General features: G+C 36.2%; 1 protein-coding gene across 3 annotated transcripts in view; it reads right to left on the reverse strand.

Moving 5' to 3' along the window:
• Positions 1–18671, reverse strand: part of CCDC66 (coiled-coil domain containing 66) — a 52553-nt gene that overhangs the window by 29471 nt on the left and 4411 nt on the right. For 2 of the 3 annotated variants that reach the window (XM_008067416.2, XM_021717271.1), the window contains exons 4-7: positions 15606–16050; positions 13226–13391; positions 12934–13037; positions 8296–8417 (exon numbers count right to left, since the gene is read on the reverse strand). In XM_008067416.2, the coding sequence (XP_008065607.1) occupies positions 8296–8417; positions 12934–13037; positions 13226–13391; positions 15606–16050 (837 nt within the window). Of the gene's footprint in view, positions 1–8295; positions 8418–12933; positions 13038–13225; positions 13392–15605; positions 16051–18469; positions 18482–18671 lie in introns of those variants that run through there. The other variant, XM_021717272.1, reaches the window with a different exon arrangement.

Genomic DNA, 18671 nt, shown 5'->3' on the forward strand with positions numbered 1-18671 from the left:
TATGAGGGGGACCAAAAAAACCGCCAGGATTTATTAAAAATTGTGCATCTATTCTCACATACTTAATTTCAGTCACCTTCAAAGTACTCTCCATTGGATGCAACTTTGGTTGACTGATCCGAGGGAACGAATTCCGAGTGTACTACAGGGACCCACTCTCCAAAAGACAATTCGGGTTTTTTTGGCCTTCTCCCCACCCCCTGTATACATTTTCTTCATTCATCTATAAACGGACACTTGGGTTATCCCTTATCTTCACAGTATTGCATCAAATGGAGAGCATTGCATCAAATGCAAGATACTCTTTCCTCTGCTCAAAAGATTTTGAACTCATCATTTTTTATTTTTAGTGCTTCTACCATTTTTTGATTCACCTCTTTCACACTGGCAAAACGTTTCCCTTTGAGGACTTTTTAAATCTGGGAAACAAAAAGAAGTCACTAGAGACAGGATGAGGTAAATAAGGAGGATGGGGCATGGGGGGGTTATACAGTTTTTGGTCAAAAACTAATGAACACTCAGCACAATGTGGGCAAGGGCGCTACCACTGTAGAAGAACCAGTCACCTGTTTGCTACAACTTGGGATGTTTCTTCCACATATCATGACATAACCTTCTCAGAACTTCCAGATTAAGAACTTTGGTTGACTGATCCGAGGGAACGAATTCCGAGTGTACTACAGGGACCCACTCTCCAAAAGACAATTCGGGTTTTTTTGGCCTTCTCCCCACCCCCTGTATACATTTTCTTCATTCATCTATAAACGGACACTTGGGTTATCCCTTATCTTCACAGTTGTGAATGTTGCTGCAATAAACATGGCAGTACAGGTATTCCTTTTTCTTTGAATAAATATCCAGTAGAGGGAATGCTAGAACTTTTGAACGTATAAAAGTTCTATTTTTAGTTTTTTGAGAAATCTCCATACTGTCTTCCATAGTGATTATACTAATTTACATCCCAATCAACAGTATATAAGGGTCCCCTTTTCTCTGATATTTTTATTTTATTTATAACTTTAAAAAATTTTATATTATTTAAAATTTATAAATTTATAAAAATATATATTTTATTATTTTTTATTTTTAAAAATAATAACCATTTTGACTGGGGAGAGATAGCTCATTGTGATTTTAATTTGCATTTCCCTGATGATTCATAATGTTAAGCATTTTTTCATATACCTGTTGGTCATTTGTATATCTTCTTTTGAGAAATGTCTATTTAGATCCCTTGTCCACTTATTAATGGGATTTGTTTTTTCTGTTGAGTTCCTTGTATATTCTGGATATTCAATGCCTTAATGGATAACGAGTTTGCAAACATTCAAACTGCTGTGTATTCAAACTAGCAAATATTGAAACTACCAAAAAGACAGGTTGTCTATTCACTTGATTATTCCCTTTGCTGTACAGAAGCTTTTTAAGAGAATATAATACCATTTGTCTATATTTGTTTTGTTGCTTGAGCTTTTTGTAGCCATAAACCTTTTGCCTAGACCAACGTCCTAGAGTGTTTCCCCTATGTTTTCTTCTATTAGTTTTAGTAGTTTGATAGTTTCAGGTCTTAGGTTTGAGCTTCTTTTATAAAAAATTTATAGGTATCTTCTAATAAGAACTTTAGTATGCTTTTACATCCTTTGCTCTTGCCATCTTCTGCCAAACCATTAATGCTGATATTAACTATTAATTTTTAGTTATTAAGAATATTATCTCTTTGCAATTTGTAAAGATAAAAATCAATTCTAATACCGAGGTGCCAAAAAAATGCATATACATTTTAAGAGATGTTATCTATGTATTACTTTTAGTTCTCCATAATCAGAAGTGTCTGGATGCTGATGGTAACTACTTTGAGCACTTCTTGTAATTGCAGAAGTCAAACGTAACTTGTATTTATCTTTTGATTTTAATAGTTTTTCCCCTTTCTTAAAATATGTATAAATTTTGGCAACTTCTGTATATGAAATCATTCTTCCTACATAAATCTCTTGCAGTAGTCCCTCAATTTGCTTCAACTTTTAGGCAAGCACTTTATTCAAAATTGTTTTCAAGGTGGACCTTTTTATAAAAATCTTCAATTCATTTGTATGTCTGGGAAAAGTTTTTCATCTCCTTTTATTTGAATGATAGTTTGGTTGGACTTAAAATTCTAGGTGTTAAGTTCTTTTCCATCAATATATTGAAAGTACAATTCAAATTATCTTGTTTTCAGTGTTGCTACTAAAAAATCCAATGTCAAGCTGATTCTTGTACCTTTATATGGCTTGATCTTTCTTTGATAGCAACTAGAATTTTTGTTTTTCATATTCTCACCTTTCAGTTTAGTATGTGTAGGTCAGGCTTTTCTTATTCTCCTTTGTGGTACTCTATGGGATCTTTAAAAACTGAGGTAAGTCCTTTCATCCTGGAAAACTGATTTCAAGTACATCCTCAAATATTTTCACCCCTTCATTTTGTCATTCATTTGAGCAGCTTATTATCTCAGAGTTTTTCGTTTTGTTTTTTTTTTTGAGTCGGAGTCTCACTCTATTGCCCAGGCTGGAGTGGAGAGCAGTGGCACACTCATGGCCACTGCAGCCTTGATCTGCTGGGTTCAGGCAATCCTTCTGCTTCAGCCTTCCAAGTAACTGGAACTACAGGCGTGTGTCACCACATTCGGCTAATTTTTTGATTTACTGTAGAGACGAGATGTTGCCATGTTGCCCAGGCTGGTCTCAAACCCCTGGGCCCCGGCAATCCTCTCGCCATAGCCTCCCGAAGTGCTGGGATCATAGGCGTGAGCTACCACGCCCAACTGCATTTTTCCCAGCACCCAGCTGCATTTTTAAAACTCTCATATTGCCTTAAAATTTTGTTCCCTATTCATCTGTCCTTTCCCCTTTTCTTTAAGACATTTCTAAACCTGGTCTTCCAAGTATGTATTCATTCCCTAAGTTATATCATTTCTGCTATTTCTCATCTGGTGTATTTTTTTACTTCAACTATGTTTCACACAAACTTTCTGCTTGGTTTTCTTAATGCTTTCTTGTTCTCTTTGATAATACCTTCCTGTACTACTTCTTTTATTATGTTTATTGGACTAAATTTATTGACTCATTTGTGCTAATATTTTTGCTTCTGTTGGAATCTGATACCCTCTATGTTATTTTTCCTTTGAAATTGTTTATTTGATTGGGTGTATTTTTTTCCTGGTTTTATCACCCACGCTTTTCTGGCAATGAGCAGTGAATAAATCTCAGTGAGTAGGGATGGTGAAGAACAGACTAGCCTAAAGGTTGAACATTCCAGGCATTAGTTAAACTGGTTATTCCCTATCCTTCAAAAGAACTCATAAGGTCAGAGCTTCACTCTTTGGGAACACCCCTCAGATTGTATTTCACCAGCGCTGTGACTTTGGAGCAGGAGGGGTGGGGTAGTTTTTAACCTAGTTTTTCCAGCTCCTTTGCAAGAAGATTCAAACAAGCAGTGCTCAAGATTTTATTCTAGAGGACAGCTAAACCAATAAATTACAGTCAATGAAGAGTGAGGCACTGTTTTGTTTTAAAACAATGGTACTAGGGAAGGGAAGAAAAGCAGGATAGCAAGAAAAGAACTCCAACAATTCATTTCCTATTTTATTCTCTCACAGATGTTGGGTTAACTTCTACTTCAGACTACTTACCAACCCAACAGAACAAAGAAATGCCCCTCCCCCAGTTTTTTCAGTATTTTAGAGGCAGATCTTAGACAGTGGTATCAGCAGTTTATGCTAGAATTTAGTATCTTGAGATCATGGGATCTTAGCATTTGTGAGTTTGTAAAGCTGATTTGCTGTCCATATTTTCTGCTTATTTTTAAAAGTTTTTCTTATAACATTATGGCGAATTCTATAATGGAGTAAGAGCTCCAATGACATTTGAGAATTTGAACTGTGTATTTGTCGAAAATAAAATTACTGATAGTTTATAATGTACAAATCCTTTGATAATATTCTGATAAAACTATGCTATTTCTCCTATTTATGGCTGGCCTGTGAATCACATAAATTCAGAGAAATCATTTTTATGTCTTTATAACTGACTCCTCTTTTAAAAAGTAAATTACTGTATCAATGGTTTTCTCTCCTGAAGTAATGTTTCCAAAATTACTATCACCAATGTTGCTTTTGTTTTTTATTTAAATTTTGCCTGACTTACACATCTATTTTAAAATTATTTTTGGGAGACAGAGGCTCATTATATTGCTCAGACTGGTCTCAAACTCCTGGGCTCAAGCAATTCTCCTGCCTATCCTCCCAAAGAGCTTGGACTATAGGTCCACGCCACCGCACTCAACTATATAATCTGTTTTTAATAATGTATAATTGTATTGCAGGTGTGTCTCTTTTAAGCAGCAAGTTTTGGGGTTCTCATACCTTTGCTTTCTAAAAAAGGATTTCTGACTTAATACATTGAGTTTATTTTTATCTTGTTATTACTATTTCTTTTATCTACTGTAAAATGTTTGTAGATAGTCTCAGGCTTTATCTATTAAGCTTTTACAAACATTGTTCTATTATCTACAGAGGAGAAATCGAAAGTCACCTTGACTTTTGATGTCTTGTTATGTTTAAATGCTTTAGGAGTCTATCCTTTTTCTTGAAAACTTACTAAGATATACCTTAAAACTGGCCTCTTTTTATACATCTCGCCAAATTTTTTCTGTCATTTTTTTCTATAAACCAGATTATTATTACATCTTATCTATTTGTTCATTTCTTGAGTCTATGGCTCAAGGTTGTATTTTTATAAGCTATTAATATTTTCTATGCCAGATTTTTCATCTGTTTTAAAAATGCTTTCTATATTCTGATGGTGCTCCCACAGCAATTTCTTTCTTTTCCTCACTGTGATTTCATGTTATTGTATTATCAAGACTTTTTTCTTTCTTGTTACTGTATTGTATTGTTGGGCTCTATTCTTATACAAGGATTTCCTGTACCACTTCAAGTCCTTTGTGAAATAAGATATGAATAAATAAAAACTAAGTCATTGTTTCCTTTAAAAATTTCCTGCTAGCCAGGTACAGTGTTATGTATCTACTCATTAAGAAAACAAAATAGTACCAGAAGGATCCACATTGAACTAATGCATTGTGCAATGACCACCAAGATTCAATAAAAAAAAAAAAAAAAAAGACTGTTAGAATAAACGAAATCAGTAAAGTTCCAGGATACAAACACAAAAATTAGTTGTTTCTATATACTAATAAAGAACAATTCAGAAAAGGAAATTTAAAATAAACAATTCCCCATGTAATAGCATTGAAAAGAATAAAATATGTAGGAATAAACTTAACCAAGAAGGCTAAAGACTTGTTTGTACACTGAAAACTGCAAAATACTGCTGAAAGAAATTTTAAAAGACACAAATAAATGAAACAATAGCCTATGTTCATGAATTGGAAGACTTAATATTGCTAAGGAATCAATAATCCCCAAAGCAACCTATAGACTTAGTGCAATCCCTATGAAAATATCAATGACATTTTTTTCATAGAGATATAAAAATCTATCCTAAAATTCATATGGCATCTCAAAGAACCACAAATAGCCAAAACAATCTTAAAAAAGAAAAGGAAAGTTGGAGGAATCATACGTTCTGTGGAAAGTAGTAAAAATGTTAGACACAAAATTATCAAATTTTACCAAATGGGTAAAAATTATCATAAAAATACCATATAATCCAGCAACACCACTTCTGAGTATAGCTCCAAAAGAAGTGAATCAGGAACGCAAAGATTATTTGTACACTAATGTTCACAGCAACATTATTCATAATAGCCAAAAGGTGGAAATAACTCAAATATCTATCAATGGATTAATGAATAAATAAAACATGGTATGTACACACACACATACACACACACACACACACACACACACACGAATATTAGCCTTAAAAACAAACGAAATTCTGACACATGCTACAGCATAAGTAAACCTTGAAGACATTATGCTAAGTGAAATAAGCCAGTCAACAAAAGGATCAATACTATATGATTCCACTTATATAAGGTACTAGAATAGTCAAATGTAGAGACAGAAAATAGAATAGTGGTTGTCAGGGGCCAGAGGTAGGGAAAAGTGGGAATCATTATTTAATAGGTATAGTTTAGTTTGGGATGATGAAAAAGTTCTGAAAATGGATAGTAGTGATGACTGTACAACAACATGAATGTATATAAAGCCACTAAACTGTACACTAACAAGAGGCTAAAATAGTCAATTTTATGTTATACATACATTACCACAATAAAAAAAGAAGGAAAAGTAAAAAAATGTGAGGAACTTTTTGTTGTCCAACTGCAGAACTATGGCCTGGTGATAGCACTAAGAAGCTAGCAGAATTATAACCTTACTTTCTATCTCATGTCAAAGAGCACATTAAAATAAACCGCTTTGGACAAGTCCCTCAGGTCCCCTCCCACTGTGGGAGCTTTTCTGTCCTCTCAATAAATCCTGCTTTAAAAAAAAAAATACACACACACACACACACACACACACACACACACACCCCTTTTACTTAGTCTTCCCAGGGAAAATAAGTCATTGGAGAAAGCCATATAGAACTACAGAATTTTCCAAAATGAACTCTATCAAGATTAATTTATTGCCTTCTCGGTCAAAGTGCTTTAGGGTTGTAGATAAATGCCATTCAATTTCAACCCTTTTGTTAATGTAAAATTACCAAAAGACAACAAAAGTGTTTGACACAGGCAAGTCAGCCATACATGGAACAGACCAGACAGTCATGCAAACAATCTAACTTAAAGGGGTTCTACAAGAAATCTACTTAATTAGACCACAATGCTAAAAAGTTCTACCATTAGAATCATTCCTTTAGATTACTACATTTGTAAAAATGTAAATGTTCACAAAAAGGAAGGGATTATACATGTAAAAAAGAAACTTTTTTGTAAATTTAAGAAACAAAATGCCCTCAGTAAAAATGAACTGGCAATTAAGTATAATGAAGACTTAGATTCTCCTTTAAGGAAAACAGGAAAACAGTATATATAGAGATTAAGTACTAAAGGGGTTTAAATATTCAAACTGGCTGGGCTTGGTGGTTCATCCTGTAATCCCAGTACTTTGGGAGGCTGAGGCGAGTGGATTGCCTGAGCCCGTGAGTTTGAGACCAGCTTGGGCAGCTTGGTGAGACCTCATCTCTACAATAAATCAAAAACTAGCTGGGCATGGTAGCGCACGCCTATAGTTCTGGCTACTTGGAAGATTGAGGTGGAAGGATCACCGGAGCCCAGCAAGTCAACGCTGGGGTTGCCATGAGTGTGCCACTGCATTCCAGCCTGGATAACAGAGTGAGACTCCAACTCAAAAAAAAAAAAAGGGATTCAAACTACTGACACTTAAGGACTTACCTCTAATATCTGACTAGCTCTAAGGTGAGCGCCCATCAGCCTGAACCACCATAACCTGACTAGGAGACTCTGAAAGAATGCTAGCAGAAGTCTAAAAACAAATAGAAAAACAAGGGCATTTTTTCTTGATCTATAATTAACCACAGAGAAAATTTTAAAGTAACAAAAGTACTACCCAAGGGACACCTCGTCTATACTTATGTTTGATTATCAAACATTTATATTTGATATAATAGCCTTGTGGTAGATAATTAGTGGTAGAGTATTGTGTTCATTTTAAAAATTGCAGAGCTCCAGTCACGTGCAGTAGCTCATGCCTATAATCCCAGTTGCTCGGAAGGCTGAAATGGAACGATCACCTGAGCCCAGGAGTTTGAGGCAGCAGGGAGCTATTATCATGCCACTACATTCCAGCCTAGGGGACAGAGTAAGACCCCATTGCTTAAAAACACACACACAAACACACATACACACACACACACCAGATATATGTATATATGAAAAGTTAAAAAAAAAAGCTTTAAAAATAAATTTTATACTAATATATGAAAAGTTAAAAAAAGCTTCAAAAATAAATTTTATACTAATATATGAAAAGTTAAAAAAAAGTTTTAAAAATAAATTTTATACTAATATATAAAATTTATTTTTTTAAAGCTTTTTCAAAAAACTTTTCATATATACATACATCTGTGGGGTGTGTGTGTGTGTGTGTGTGCGTTTAAGCAATGGGGGCGGCCATTGCACTCCACTCTGGGCGACAGAGTGAGACTCCAACTCAAAAAAAAGAAAAAAGAAAAAGGTTTAAAAATAAATAAATAAATAAATTTTATAATACTGCTTAGCATTTTAAAAATTGCAATTAAGAAGTCTTATGGATTTTGATTTTCTTACCCTAAACTGGTCAAGAATTTGAAGGTTTTCCCATATTATTTTATCATTTTCAGTTTTTTTCCAAGGATCATTCCATTTTTGAGAAGCTTCTTTTTCTTTCTTCTTTAAAGCAACCTGTTCATCTGTAAATAATGTCCTTTTTAAAAAAATGTACAAAAACTGTAAAAGAAGAATCATGTAAACAAATCATGACCTCAAAGAATACAGATTCTAACACAGATCTCATCAAAACTCTTTTTCTTTTTTTTAGGTAGAAATTAACTTACAAAGAAGAGAGGAATTTTTAGGGATACAGAATAAAAAACAATTTATCAGAACCATACTTAAGTATGGTACAATGGATATAAACCAAAGTTTGTTTTTTAATCACAATATCAATACAAAGCAATGCTATCAGAATAACTTATTTTCTATTATGTTAATCATTCTGAGGTTCTACTTTCCTGTAATGTTCATTCAATTACAAAAATAACTAAAAGTAGCCGGGCTTGGTGGCTCAGCTTGTAATCCCGCGCCTTTGGGAGGCTGAGGTGAGTGGATTGCCTGAGCCCGCGGGTTCGAGACCCGCCTGGAAAAAATCAGCTGGGCGTGGCAGCGCACACCTGTAATTCCAGCTACTTGGAAGGCTGAGGCGGAAGGATCGCCAGAGCCTAGCAGGTGGAGGCTGTGGTGGCCGGGAGCAGTCACTGCACTCCAGTCTGGGCGACAGAGTGAGATTCCAACTCAAAGAAAAAAAAAATTAAAAGCTAGAACTCTGGAGTCAGAGAAACCTGGGGTCAAATTCAAGTTCAGCACCTTCTTAGCAATGGATGATGAGCAAACTGCTGTTAAGCTCTCTAAATATTGATTTCTTTTTCTGTAAAACAGGGATAACAGTGCCTATTTCAGTATAGCACCTGGCACAAAGTGAATATTAAATAAATATTAACTATTATTTCACATTAATTTTTGAAAAGCAAAAAACATAAAACCCTGTGTATAACAGACATAGTCAAAAGTAAACCCCAAATCAATAGTTCTTTATATATAAAATTTAGAGATGTTTAAGTCTAAATTTCACAAAAATAAATGGAAGCATGACTTCAAGAGATGTGCTTTGCTAACACAAGTAAAAAAAGTAAATTTTTTTTTTTTTTTAGGTTGGAGTCTCACTCTGTCACCCAGACTGGAGTGCAGTGGCCATTCCCGGCCACCGCAGCCTCGACCTGCTGGGCTCTGGCGATCCTTCCACCTCAGTCTTCCGAGTAGCCGGAATTACAGGTGCGCGCTACTACGCCCGGCTCATTTTTTGATTTATTGTAGAGATGAGGTCTCGCCTACCCAGGCAGGTATCGAACCCGCGAGCTTGGGCAATCCACTCACCTCAGCCTCCCAAAGGCGCGGGATTACAGGCTGAGCCACCAGGCCCGGCAGAAAATTGTTTTTTAAAACAACAATTAAAGTATAAGATATTTCAGTCATTTCCAAATAGTACCATCATATTTCAGAAACCTGATATTGGAATTTGATGCTAATTTGTGCTGAATGAAAATACTTAAATCTGAAACTGTGATATAAGCACACAACAGACCGCCAAACCTTCTGATATTGCTACCATAAATTTAATTTCTTCATTCTTCTGTTATCTTAATTCCAGCATAGATTTACTTTTTTCTGCTACTTATCTCTTTTTCTAAATTACCCATCCCAAGCAGGTTAGTGATTGCCCCACATACATGACTTTCTAGCTGAATGAAAGGCGAAGCCTATCTCATGCATAGTATAGCTATTCCTAAGAAATAATACTTTTTTTTTTTGCTTTTTTTTTTTGAGTTGGAGTCTCACTTTGTCACGCAGGGCCACTGCAGCCTCGACCTGCTGGGCTCCGGGGATCCTTCCGCCTCAGTCTTCCAAGTAGCTGGAACTACAGGCGCACGCTACCATACCTGGCTAATTTTTTTTATTTATTGCAGAGATGAGGTCTCACCAAGTTGTCCAGGCGGGTCTCGAACCTGCGGTCTCAGGCAATCCACTCACCTCAGCCTCTCAAAGCACGAGATTACAGGCTGAGTTACTGAACCCAGCTGAAATACAACTGTTACATCAAGCATTTCATAAACTGTGATACTTGGGGCCTAAGTCCAGTCTAAGAAGTAATGGGTATTTCTCGGTTATTAAGAAAACTTCAAGATGCTAACAGAAATTATACATTTTTCTATTGTAAGTTCCAGAATAGAACCACCTATATAAAATTAGCATAGGGCACAGGGTGAAAACTACAGAAGAGACCGGAGCCCTGAAAGGTACAGTTGTGGTTGAAAATTAACAAATATGCTGTTTCTAAGTTTGCTTTCACTTCAATAGAGACAATTAATTATCTTCATGTCCTGATCCCTGGGAGAGGCAGGGGAAGCTGCCTATGAGGCTGATAAACCTATTTTCTTTTAAACAATGAAGGCAAAATCACACTCATATCTCCTTGATAGCATCCTAAAGTTTGACAGGGGGAAGGGGAACTCACAGCTCTAATCTCCATCTCCTGCATACCTCTAAAATGGCTTACTGCCCAGGGGGATCAGAGGATGGTCAGGTGGGTCATGGGACTGGCTTTATAGATAGCTTCTTTAATTATAAAATGTAAGAATGATATTTGGGAAGTTTTTCAGACTTTATACCTCCAGGACCCCGGACAACCACCAAGGAGCTGGCTCCGCCAGTCCCGTAAACCTCTCCCAGAAACTGGCTCTGAGACGTGAAGACAGTTTCCACATGACTCATGATTTCATCCTCAACCAATCAGCAGTGCCCACTCCCTAGCACCTTGCCCACTAAATTATTCCTTAAGAAATCCTAGCCTAAGACTCTCAGGGAGGCAGATGTGAGAAATATCCCTTGTCTTCTTCACTCAGCTACTTCGTGATATTAAACTTTCTCTAATGTAACGGCACTATCAGTGTTGATTTTTCTGGGTATCAGGTATAAGAACGCAGTCAGGCTATAACAACAGGTTGACAGAAAGTAATAAGCTTACTTTTGTCTCGAATATATTGATATCATATTGATTATTCTTGATTAGAACATTTTGTTTGTTTTAAAAAATGAAATAAATTATTTTGTAGTAAAACCATTCTTATACCCACAGAACTTCCGTAATGTTAAAAATATGAAAAAGGATTCCCAGGAAATGAGATAAATTTAGAAATCTTTGAGTTACAGGGGCTCCAGAATGACACTAGTGACATTAATGCTTTTGGTGCACACCACAGAGTACCAAACAAAAAGATAAAATCTAAGGCAGAGCCGGGCTCGGTGGCTCAGCCTGTAATCCCACGCCTTTGGGAAGCTGAGGTGAGTGGATTGCCTGAGCCCGCGGGTTCGAGACCCACCTGGGCAGCGAGGCCTCATCTCTACAATAAATAAAAAAATCAGCCGGGCATGGTAGCGCATGCCTGTAATTCCGGCTACTCGGAAGGCTGAGGCGGAAGGATCACCGGAGCCCAGCAGGCAAGTCTGCGGTGGCCAGGAGCGGCCACTGCACTCCAGTCTGGGCAACCAAGTGAGACTACAACTCAAAAAAAAAAAATCTAAGGCAGTATGAAAACACAAAGTTTCTTATGCATTTGCAGAGAACTACGCTAGATGTCAAATATTATAAGACTTCTGATAATATCTTACTAAAAGATACATAATCAGCCCTCCATATCCATGGGTTCTGCATCTGTGGATTCAAATAACCACAGATCAAAAATATTTGGGGGAAAAAAATGGGTATTTACACCCATATTTAACATGCAGACTTTTTACCTTGTATTTATTATCTAAATAATACAATTGTAACAATTATTTATGTAGCATTTACATTGCATTAAGCATAATAAGTAGTCTAGAGATGATTTAAAGGACGTAGGAGGATGTGCATAGGTTATATGCAAACATTAAACCATTTTACATAAGTAACCTGAACATCTGGGCATTTTGGTATCTTGGGGAGAAGGGTTATCCTAGAACCAATCTCTCATAGACAGAGAGAATGACTACCCTTTAAAGAAAGCCAAAATATTTTATACCCAAGTATACTTCTTTGATTAATTTTTTGATGGCTATTCAGATGACTTGCAAACAAGTAGTCTTCCAAAGCTATCTTTTGCGGGAAACATTTTTACCTGTAGAGAAAATCTGCACTGATGCAGCCAAGCTTTCTCTGAGGCCTTCCTTTGTCTAGATCTAAGAAAGATTAGCTGAAAGGCTAACACCTTGAAAGGACTGAAAGAAATATTTATCACCTATTCTCTCTGATGGCTGTTAACCTGTGAGTTTTCATCTGTGTAACAAGACCACCTTTGCTGTTCAGGCCTCATCTTCTCTCCTCCCCCCGATATCCTGTTTTACCACACACTCCAAGCCCCTTCTTTCTGTAACCTCAACATGGTATAAAAAGCATCAAACATCTGGCCATTTCTTTGAATTCTTTTATTTTGTAAGACTCTTCTGCACATGAACAAATTCATATGCTTTTTCTCTTATTAATCTGCCTTTTGTTAGTTGATTTTTCAGTGAACCTTCAGAGGACAAAGGGGACGTTTTCCCTTGGCCTCTACAACTCAATATATATTATTTAAGCCAACAAAAATACAATAAAAGGTCTAAAAAATAACCTACCTAGCTCTTTCCTCCACTGGATTTTTTTGGCTTCCAACAAACTTCTATCACATTCCCTTTCCCCCAGAGTACTAAATATGTCAGCTGGTTTCCATTCATTCTCTCTAAGGCAAAACATACAAAAAACCAGAAAACTTATCATTATACATTTCTACACAATGGGCGCTATAAATATTTATCAGTAAGTTTTTAAAAAACTCTAAGTCTTCAGAGTAAATATTTCACATGCAAATAAAGGAAAAACAAAACTAAATCCAAGACAACCCCATGATAAAAGATATGAGTTACATACATGGCAATTTTCTGCTCACACGGCTTAGATGCCTCCTGGCTTTTATTTAAGATAGATTTATTTTCATTTGGGACACATGAAACAGCATCAGTTATTTGGAATAATCCCATAATGTTCTCGTCCTTTGGCTGAGCAGGAGTACTGTTTAAGGGTAGACTATACTGACCTACAAGGTAAAATGCATGTTTTAAAATCAACACTAAATCATCTTAATACTTGGCATACTGCTATGCCGTGTTTAAGTCTTATACATTACCTAATTTATTTCTTATACATTACCTAATTTAACTCTCACATCAATCCTTGAAGTGGTTATTATGTTTCCCTTTCTATCAAAGTAAAGGAAACTCAGGCCCAGAAGTTAAATGGTTTGCTCATGGGCATAGCCCTACAACTTACCTGTATCAAACAAGAAAACAAGCAACAGAAAAATCACCATTTACTCTTGCTAACATACTTTCACAAATAATACTAATTATAACACAAATCACAACCTAAAGAGGTATAAATGCAAACAGCTTAATAAAAAACTCATTACGGCCGGGCTAGGTGGCTCAGCCTGTAATCCCAACACTTTGGGAGGCTGAGGAGAGTGGACTGCCTGAGACCACAGATTCGAGACCCACCCTGGCAACTTGGCAAAACCTCATCTCTACAATAAATCAAAAAAATTAGCTGGGTGTGGTAGCACACCCCTGTAGTTCTGGCTACTTGGAAGGCTGAGGTGGAAGGATTGCTGGAGCCCAGCAGGTCAAGGCTGCTGTGGCTGGAAGTGTGCCACAGCACTCCAGTCTGGGCAATAGAGTGAAACTCCAACTCAAAACAACAACAAAAACCCAACAACAAAAACTCATTACCTTTACCTTATTTTTCTCACTTCGCTGTGGAATCAATGGAAAATTCGTTTCCCTGTGCCCTGGCTGTAACATCTAAACCCATTGTTTTATAGAGGGCTCATATGTCTGCTCAAAAATAGTTCGAATTCTTCCTGAATGTGCCAGTTCTCTCAATAAAAAGTATACCTAATATTCAGGCCATTACACGATTAGGCAAATTTTGCTTTTAACTTTGTTATCTCTCATGATGCCTAATAAGTTACCTTTTGTTCTCTGAGCTAGAATTTTAGCCTTAAGACAAAATCCAGCTCCTTCATTTTATAATAAATAATCTATACCAAGAGAGGATTTTTAAAAACTCCATCTTGAGTATCCTGGGAGTATATAAGAATTTCCTGGTCCCCAAACCAGTTGTGGGCCTTTGCACATGAACTGTTAATTTTTTTTTTTTTCACTAATGCCTAATGTAATTTTAGTATTTCTATGACCTTCATAGTCACAATTCCTTGTCTCAAAGTTGAAACTAGAAAGCTTTTTTTTTTTTTGAGTTTGAGTTTCTTTGTTGCCCAGGCTGGAGTACAGTGGCACATTCACAGCCACCGCAGTCTCGACCTGCTGGGCTCAGGAGATCCTTTAGCCTCAGTAGGGCTTTTTTTAAAGACCATAATACAACGCCTAGACATATGAAACAGAAAACATGTAACACTCTACTGCACCTTCCAAGTTTTGTGTTTAAAAAAAAAAACAGGCTAGGCGCAATGGCTCACGCCTATAATCCCAGCACTTTGGGAGGCCAAGGTTAGAGGACTGTCGATTGCCTGAGCCCATGGGTTCAACACCAGGCTGGGCAACCTGGTGAGCCCACATCTCTACAATAAATAAAAAAAGTAGCTGGGTGTGGAGGCGTGTGTTTGTAGATCCAGTTACTTGGAAGGATGAGGTGGAAGAATCACCTGAGCCCAGCATGTCAAGGCTGTGGTGGCTGTGAGTGTGCCACTGCACTTCAGCCTGGGCAACAGAGTGAGACTCCAACTCAAAAAATAAAACAAAACAAAAAACAAGAAAAAATACTGCCAATCCTTAGCATGGATTGAGGGACAGGAAGAGCAAATGCAAGGGTTAGAATGTCAATGCTCTTCATCAACTAAAGCCAAATATTCATACCAAGGTTCCCTTAATTTTTACTAGAAATACCACAGTGGGTTTTCTATTAAGAGCATTTTCTATAATTATTTTAATATAAGTAAGGCCTCTGACAATCTAAAATAAGTACAATTATTTTTCGTACTAACCTTTCTTCTAGAATCCAAAGACAAGATTCTTAAGACCATGGTGTATAAGAATATTCTAACCTTAAAATATGGCATATTATAACTATAAAAATAATTTTGCATATTAAAGTCCTCTAAAAGAATAATTATTTTAAGACTGTCATGTTAAATTAAAATTTAAGAGGCACAGTTACATAAAACCCAATGAATATGAAATTCCAAAACACATACTGAGAAAATTAATAGTCATTAAAACTTCAGAGAAAAGCTTACTTTTTTCTTCGTTCTTTCCATCCTCAGTCAGGGAAATAGGTCTATTTCCTTGGTTTACAGCCATCAAAATCTGTTGTAGTTGGTCTTGTGTTAAACACACCAAATTGCTCTCTACGTTTTCAGTTGTGATGTGTTTTTTGTGAGGCTTCTGTCTAGCTACTAAAGAAATATTTATGCTGTTTCCAGTTTTCTGAATGCTAGGGGTTGCAGGTGAAATCTCTTTCTGGACATGAAGATAGTCTTTATCTACATAATCTTTACATAAATCCTTAGTAGATGAAAAAGTCATTCTATTTTTTTCATCTTTTGCCTGTGAAGTTTCTGAACTAACTGTCTTCTTTTGTAAAAGCTTTTCACTCCCAATACAAGTATTTGGTGTTGATTTCATAATGTGTCCAGTCCTTGTTCTTAAAGGATATTTTGAAATCTTGGTCTTATTTCCCATCTGTTAAAACACCAGAAGCTTATTCTTCATAACAGTCCATGAAAAAAATCAATAACTAACTTTACTTATATAATATGTGATAAACTCATCCTCTAAATCTTTTTCCATTTTCCTATTTAGATAATATAAAAGATTAACTCTTTATACTTGCAAGTCTTCATTTGAAAACTTCATCAACAACTAGAAATTATTTTACTTCAGGATAATGAAGAACACAAAATAAATTTTATTATAGGTGTTACTGAACATCTCCATTCTACTTCAGTTCTGAATCTCATGTTATTAGACTATACCACTCACACTACCTTTTTTCTTTACACACATGTATAGACCCATAGAACTAGCTCAGGAGATATAAAGATTGTTGGTGATTAGACATGACAAACTTATACAAGCACAAATTTTTCAAAACTGTATGTTTCCTTGAAGTTTTCCACCCCAAAACAATGAAAAATCTATGTATCATTTGAAATCTATCAAGCTTCTGATCAATCATTTGAGAAGTGGTTTTCAGAAATCACAAGTGTGTCCTTCTACATCATCTTCAGACTATAAATTACATATTAACATGAGAAGAAGAAAACAAGACGGCACTGTTTGCTGGAACAGAAAAACACCAGGTGGAAGACATCAAACAAATTATTATTACGCAACACATCAATGAATCTGCAATGAAGGTCATTGACTCACACATTACCATACGTTAGAAAAATATAACATACAAAATTTTGATTTTTTTTTAGTCACAAATAAGTTTTTCAATGTCCAAAATTCCATTATAAGTCAGATATCATTGCAATAAAATAACTCGTTCCAATATTATACTATTTAACATAAAGTGATTCATTTTTCACTATTTCATAAGAAAGTGCAGTTGAGTTGCTAGTAGGTGATCCACTCTGAGTGCAAAGGGTTAGTAGCTCAAACAAGGCCTTCATGTCATAAAACATTTTTATATAGTGTGTTGTTATTTTACCTAGTTTTAACTTCACCATTATTTTTCCTATCATATAGACAATGTTCAATGCACTTATTTATATTAGCTGACTACAATTTATATGGAGTCAGGACCCCAAGAACAGAACAAATCAGAGAAAAGTAGCATTTTAAAATATAAAATGTGCTACCTAGCATTAATATTACATACATCCTTTAATATGTCACTGATTCTCATATGTAAAAATACTCACAAAACTTTAAAAAATGTTTTATATTTCAACTAATTTTTGAGACTATTTTAAGTATAAGAGTTTTAGAATCCATTATTTTTATAAATTACCTATGACACTGAATCACTGTATTTCTTTCATTTCTTTTCCCATAAGCCTAAGAAATTAGGCTGGTAACCATCTTTACCTCATAACTGCAGATTCAAGAAAAATGCAAGAGATTTTGATAGAATTAGGAAAGTACTCTGACCCCACATATGTTAAACTTGATGATGATATGCGGTTCGGCCGTGTTTAAATAATACACTAAACAGATGACAGTAATTCGACCAGTGTGAAATGGAGAAAGCAGAACTATAGATGTTAGGAGCTTAACCCAGCAGAAACAAAGAAGAAAAGCACTATGTAAACAGAATGTATGAATAACTTGCAGAAAAGAAAATTCAACCTAAAACTGAACTGTAAGATTTGGGAGATTTTTAAAAATGAATTAAAACAAAAGAGGAAACAATGTGCTTATCTTCTGTGAAGAGCAAAAAAGGAATGAGAAGGAGCTCTGCAATGCCTACAAATATGGAAAAAGAAGCTTCTTGAAAACAAACGATACAATGTTGCATCAGTATTTTGGAATATCAAAAATAATTTGCTTTAAGGTAAGCAACTTGAAATAGTAAGCAGCTGAGAACACACTAGATACTCTGAAAAAAAAAAAAACTAAAATACCACTAGACAGCTGATAGAATTTTGTAATGAAAAGTCCAAGCCTAGTCTTCAAAGTCCAAGACTAGTGACTTTATTATAGGCCAACCAAAAGTCCAAAACGAGTTGTTTATTATAAGCCTACAGGGGTATTAGATCTCCAGATGTTCTGAGTTGGTTCAAAAGACAATGAAATGTCTTCATAAATGTGGCTACTCTAACAAATCCATTAAGGACATCAATAGAAGAAGGAAGATGAGAAAGAGAATAGAGGTCTGGAGAAGAAAAAAACCTCAAGCATTACAAACAGCTTTTTTTTTTTTGAGTTGGAGTCTCACTCAGTTGCCCAGACTGGAGTGCAGTGGCCGCTCCCGGCCACCGCAACCTCGACCTGCTGGGCTCCGGCAATCCCTCCGCCTCAGTCTTCCAAGTAGCTGGAACTACAGGCACGCAATATCATGCCCGGCTAATTTTTGATTTATTGTAGAGATGAGGTCTCGTCAAATTGCCCAGGCGGGTCTCGAACCTGCGGGTTTAGGCAATTCACTCACCTCGGCCTCCCAAAGCGTGGGATTTCAGGTTGAGCCACCGAGCCCGGCACAAATAGCTTTTCATCTAGGAGTTTGAAAAAGGGCAATGTCAGTCGGGCTCAGAGGCTCAGCCTGTAATCCCGCGCCTTTGGGAGGCTGAGGTGAGTGGATTGCCTGAGCCCGCGGGTTCGAGACACGCCTGCGGAGCGAGACTTCATCTTTA

Source organism: Carlito syrichta, unplaced genomic scaffold (genome assembly GCF_000164805.1).
Source record: "Carlito syrichta isolate Samal-C Ts95f unplaced genomic scaffold, Tarsius_syrichta-2.0.1 Scaffold309583, whole genome shotgun sequence".
Classification (NCBI taxonomy): Eukaryota; Metazoa; Chordata; class Mammalia; order Primates; family Tarsiidae; genus Carlito; species Carlito syrichta.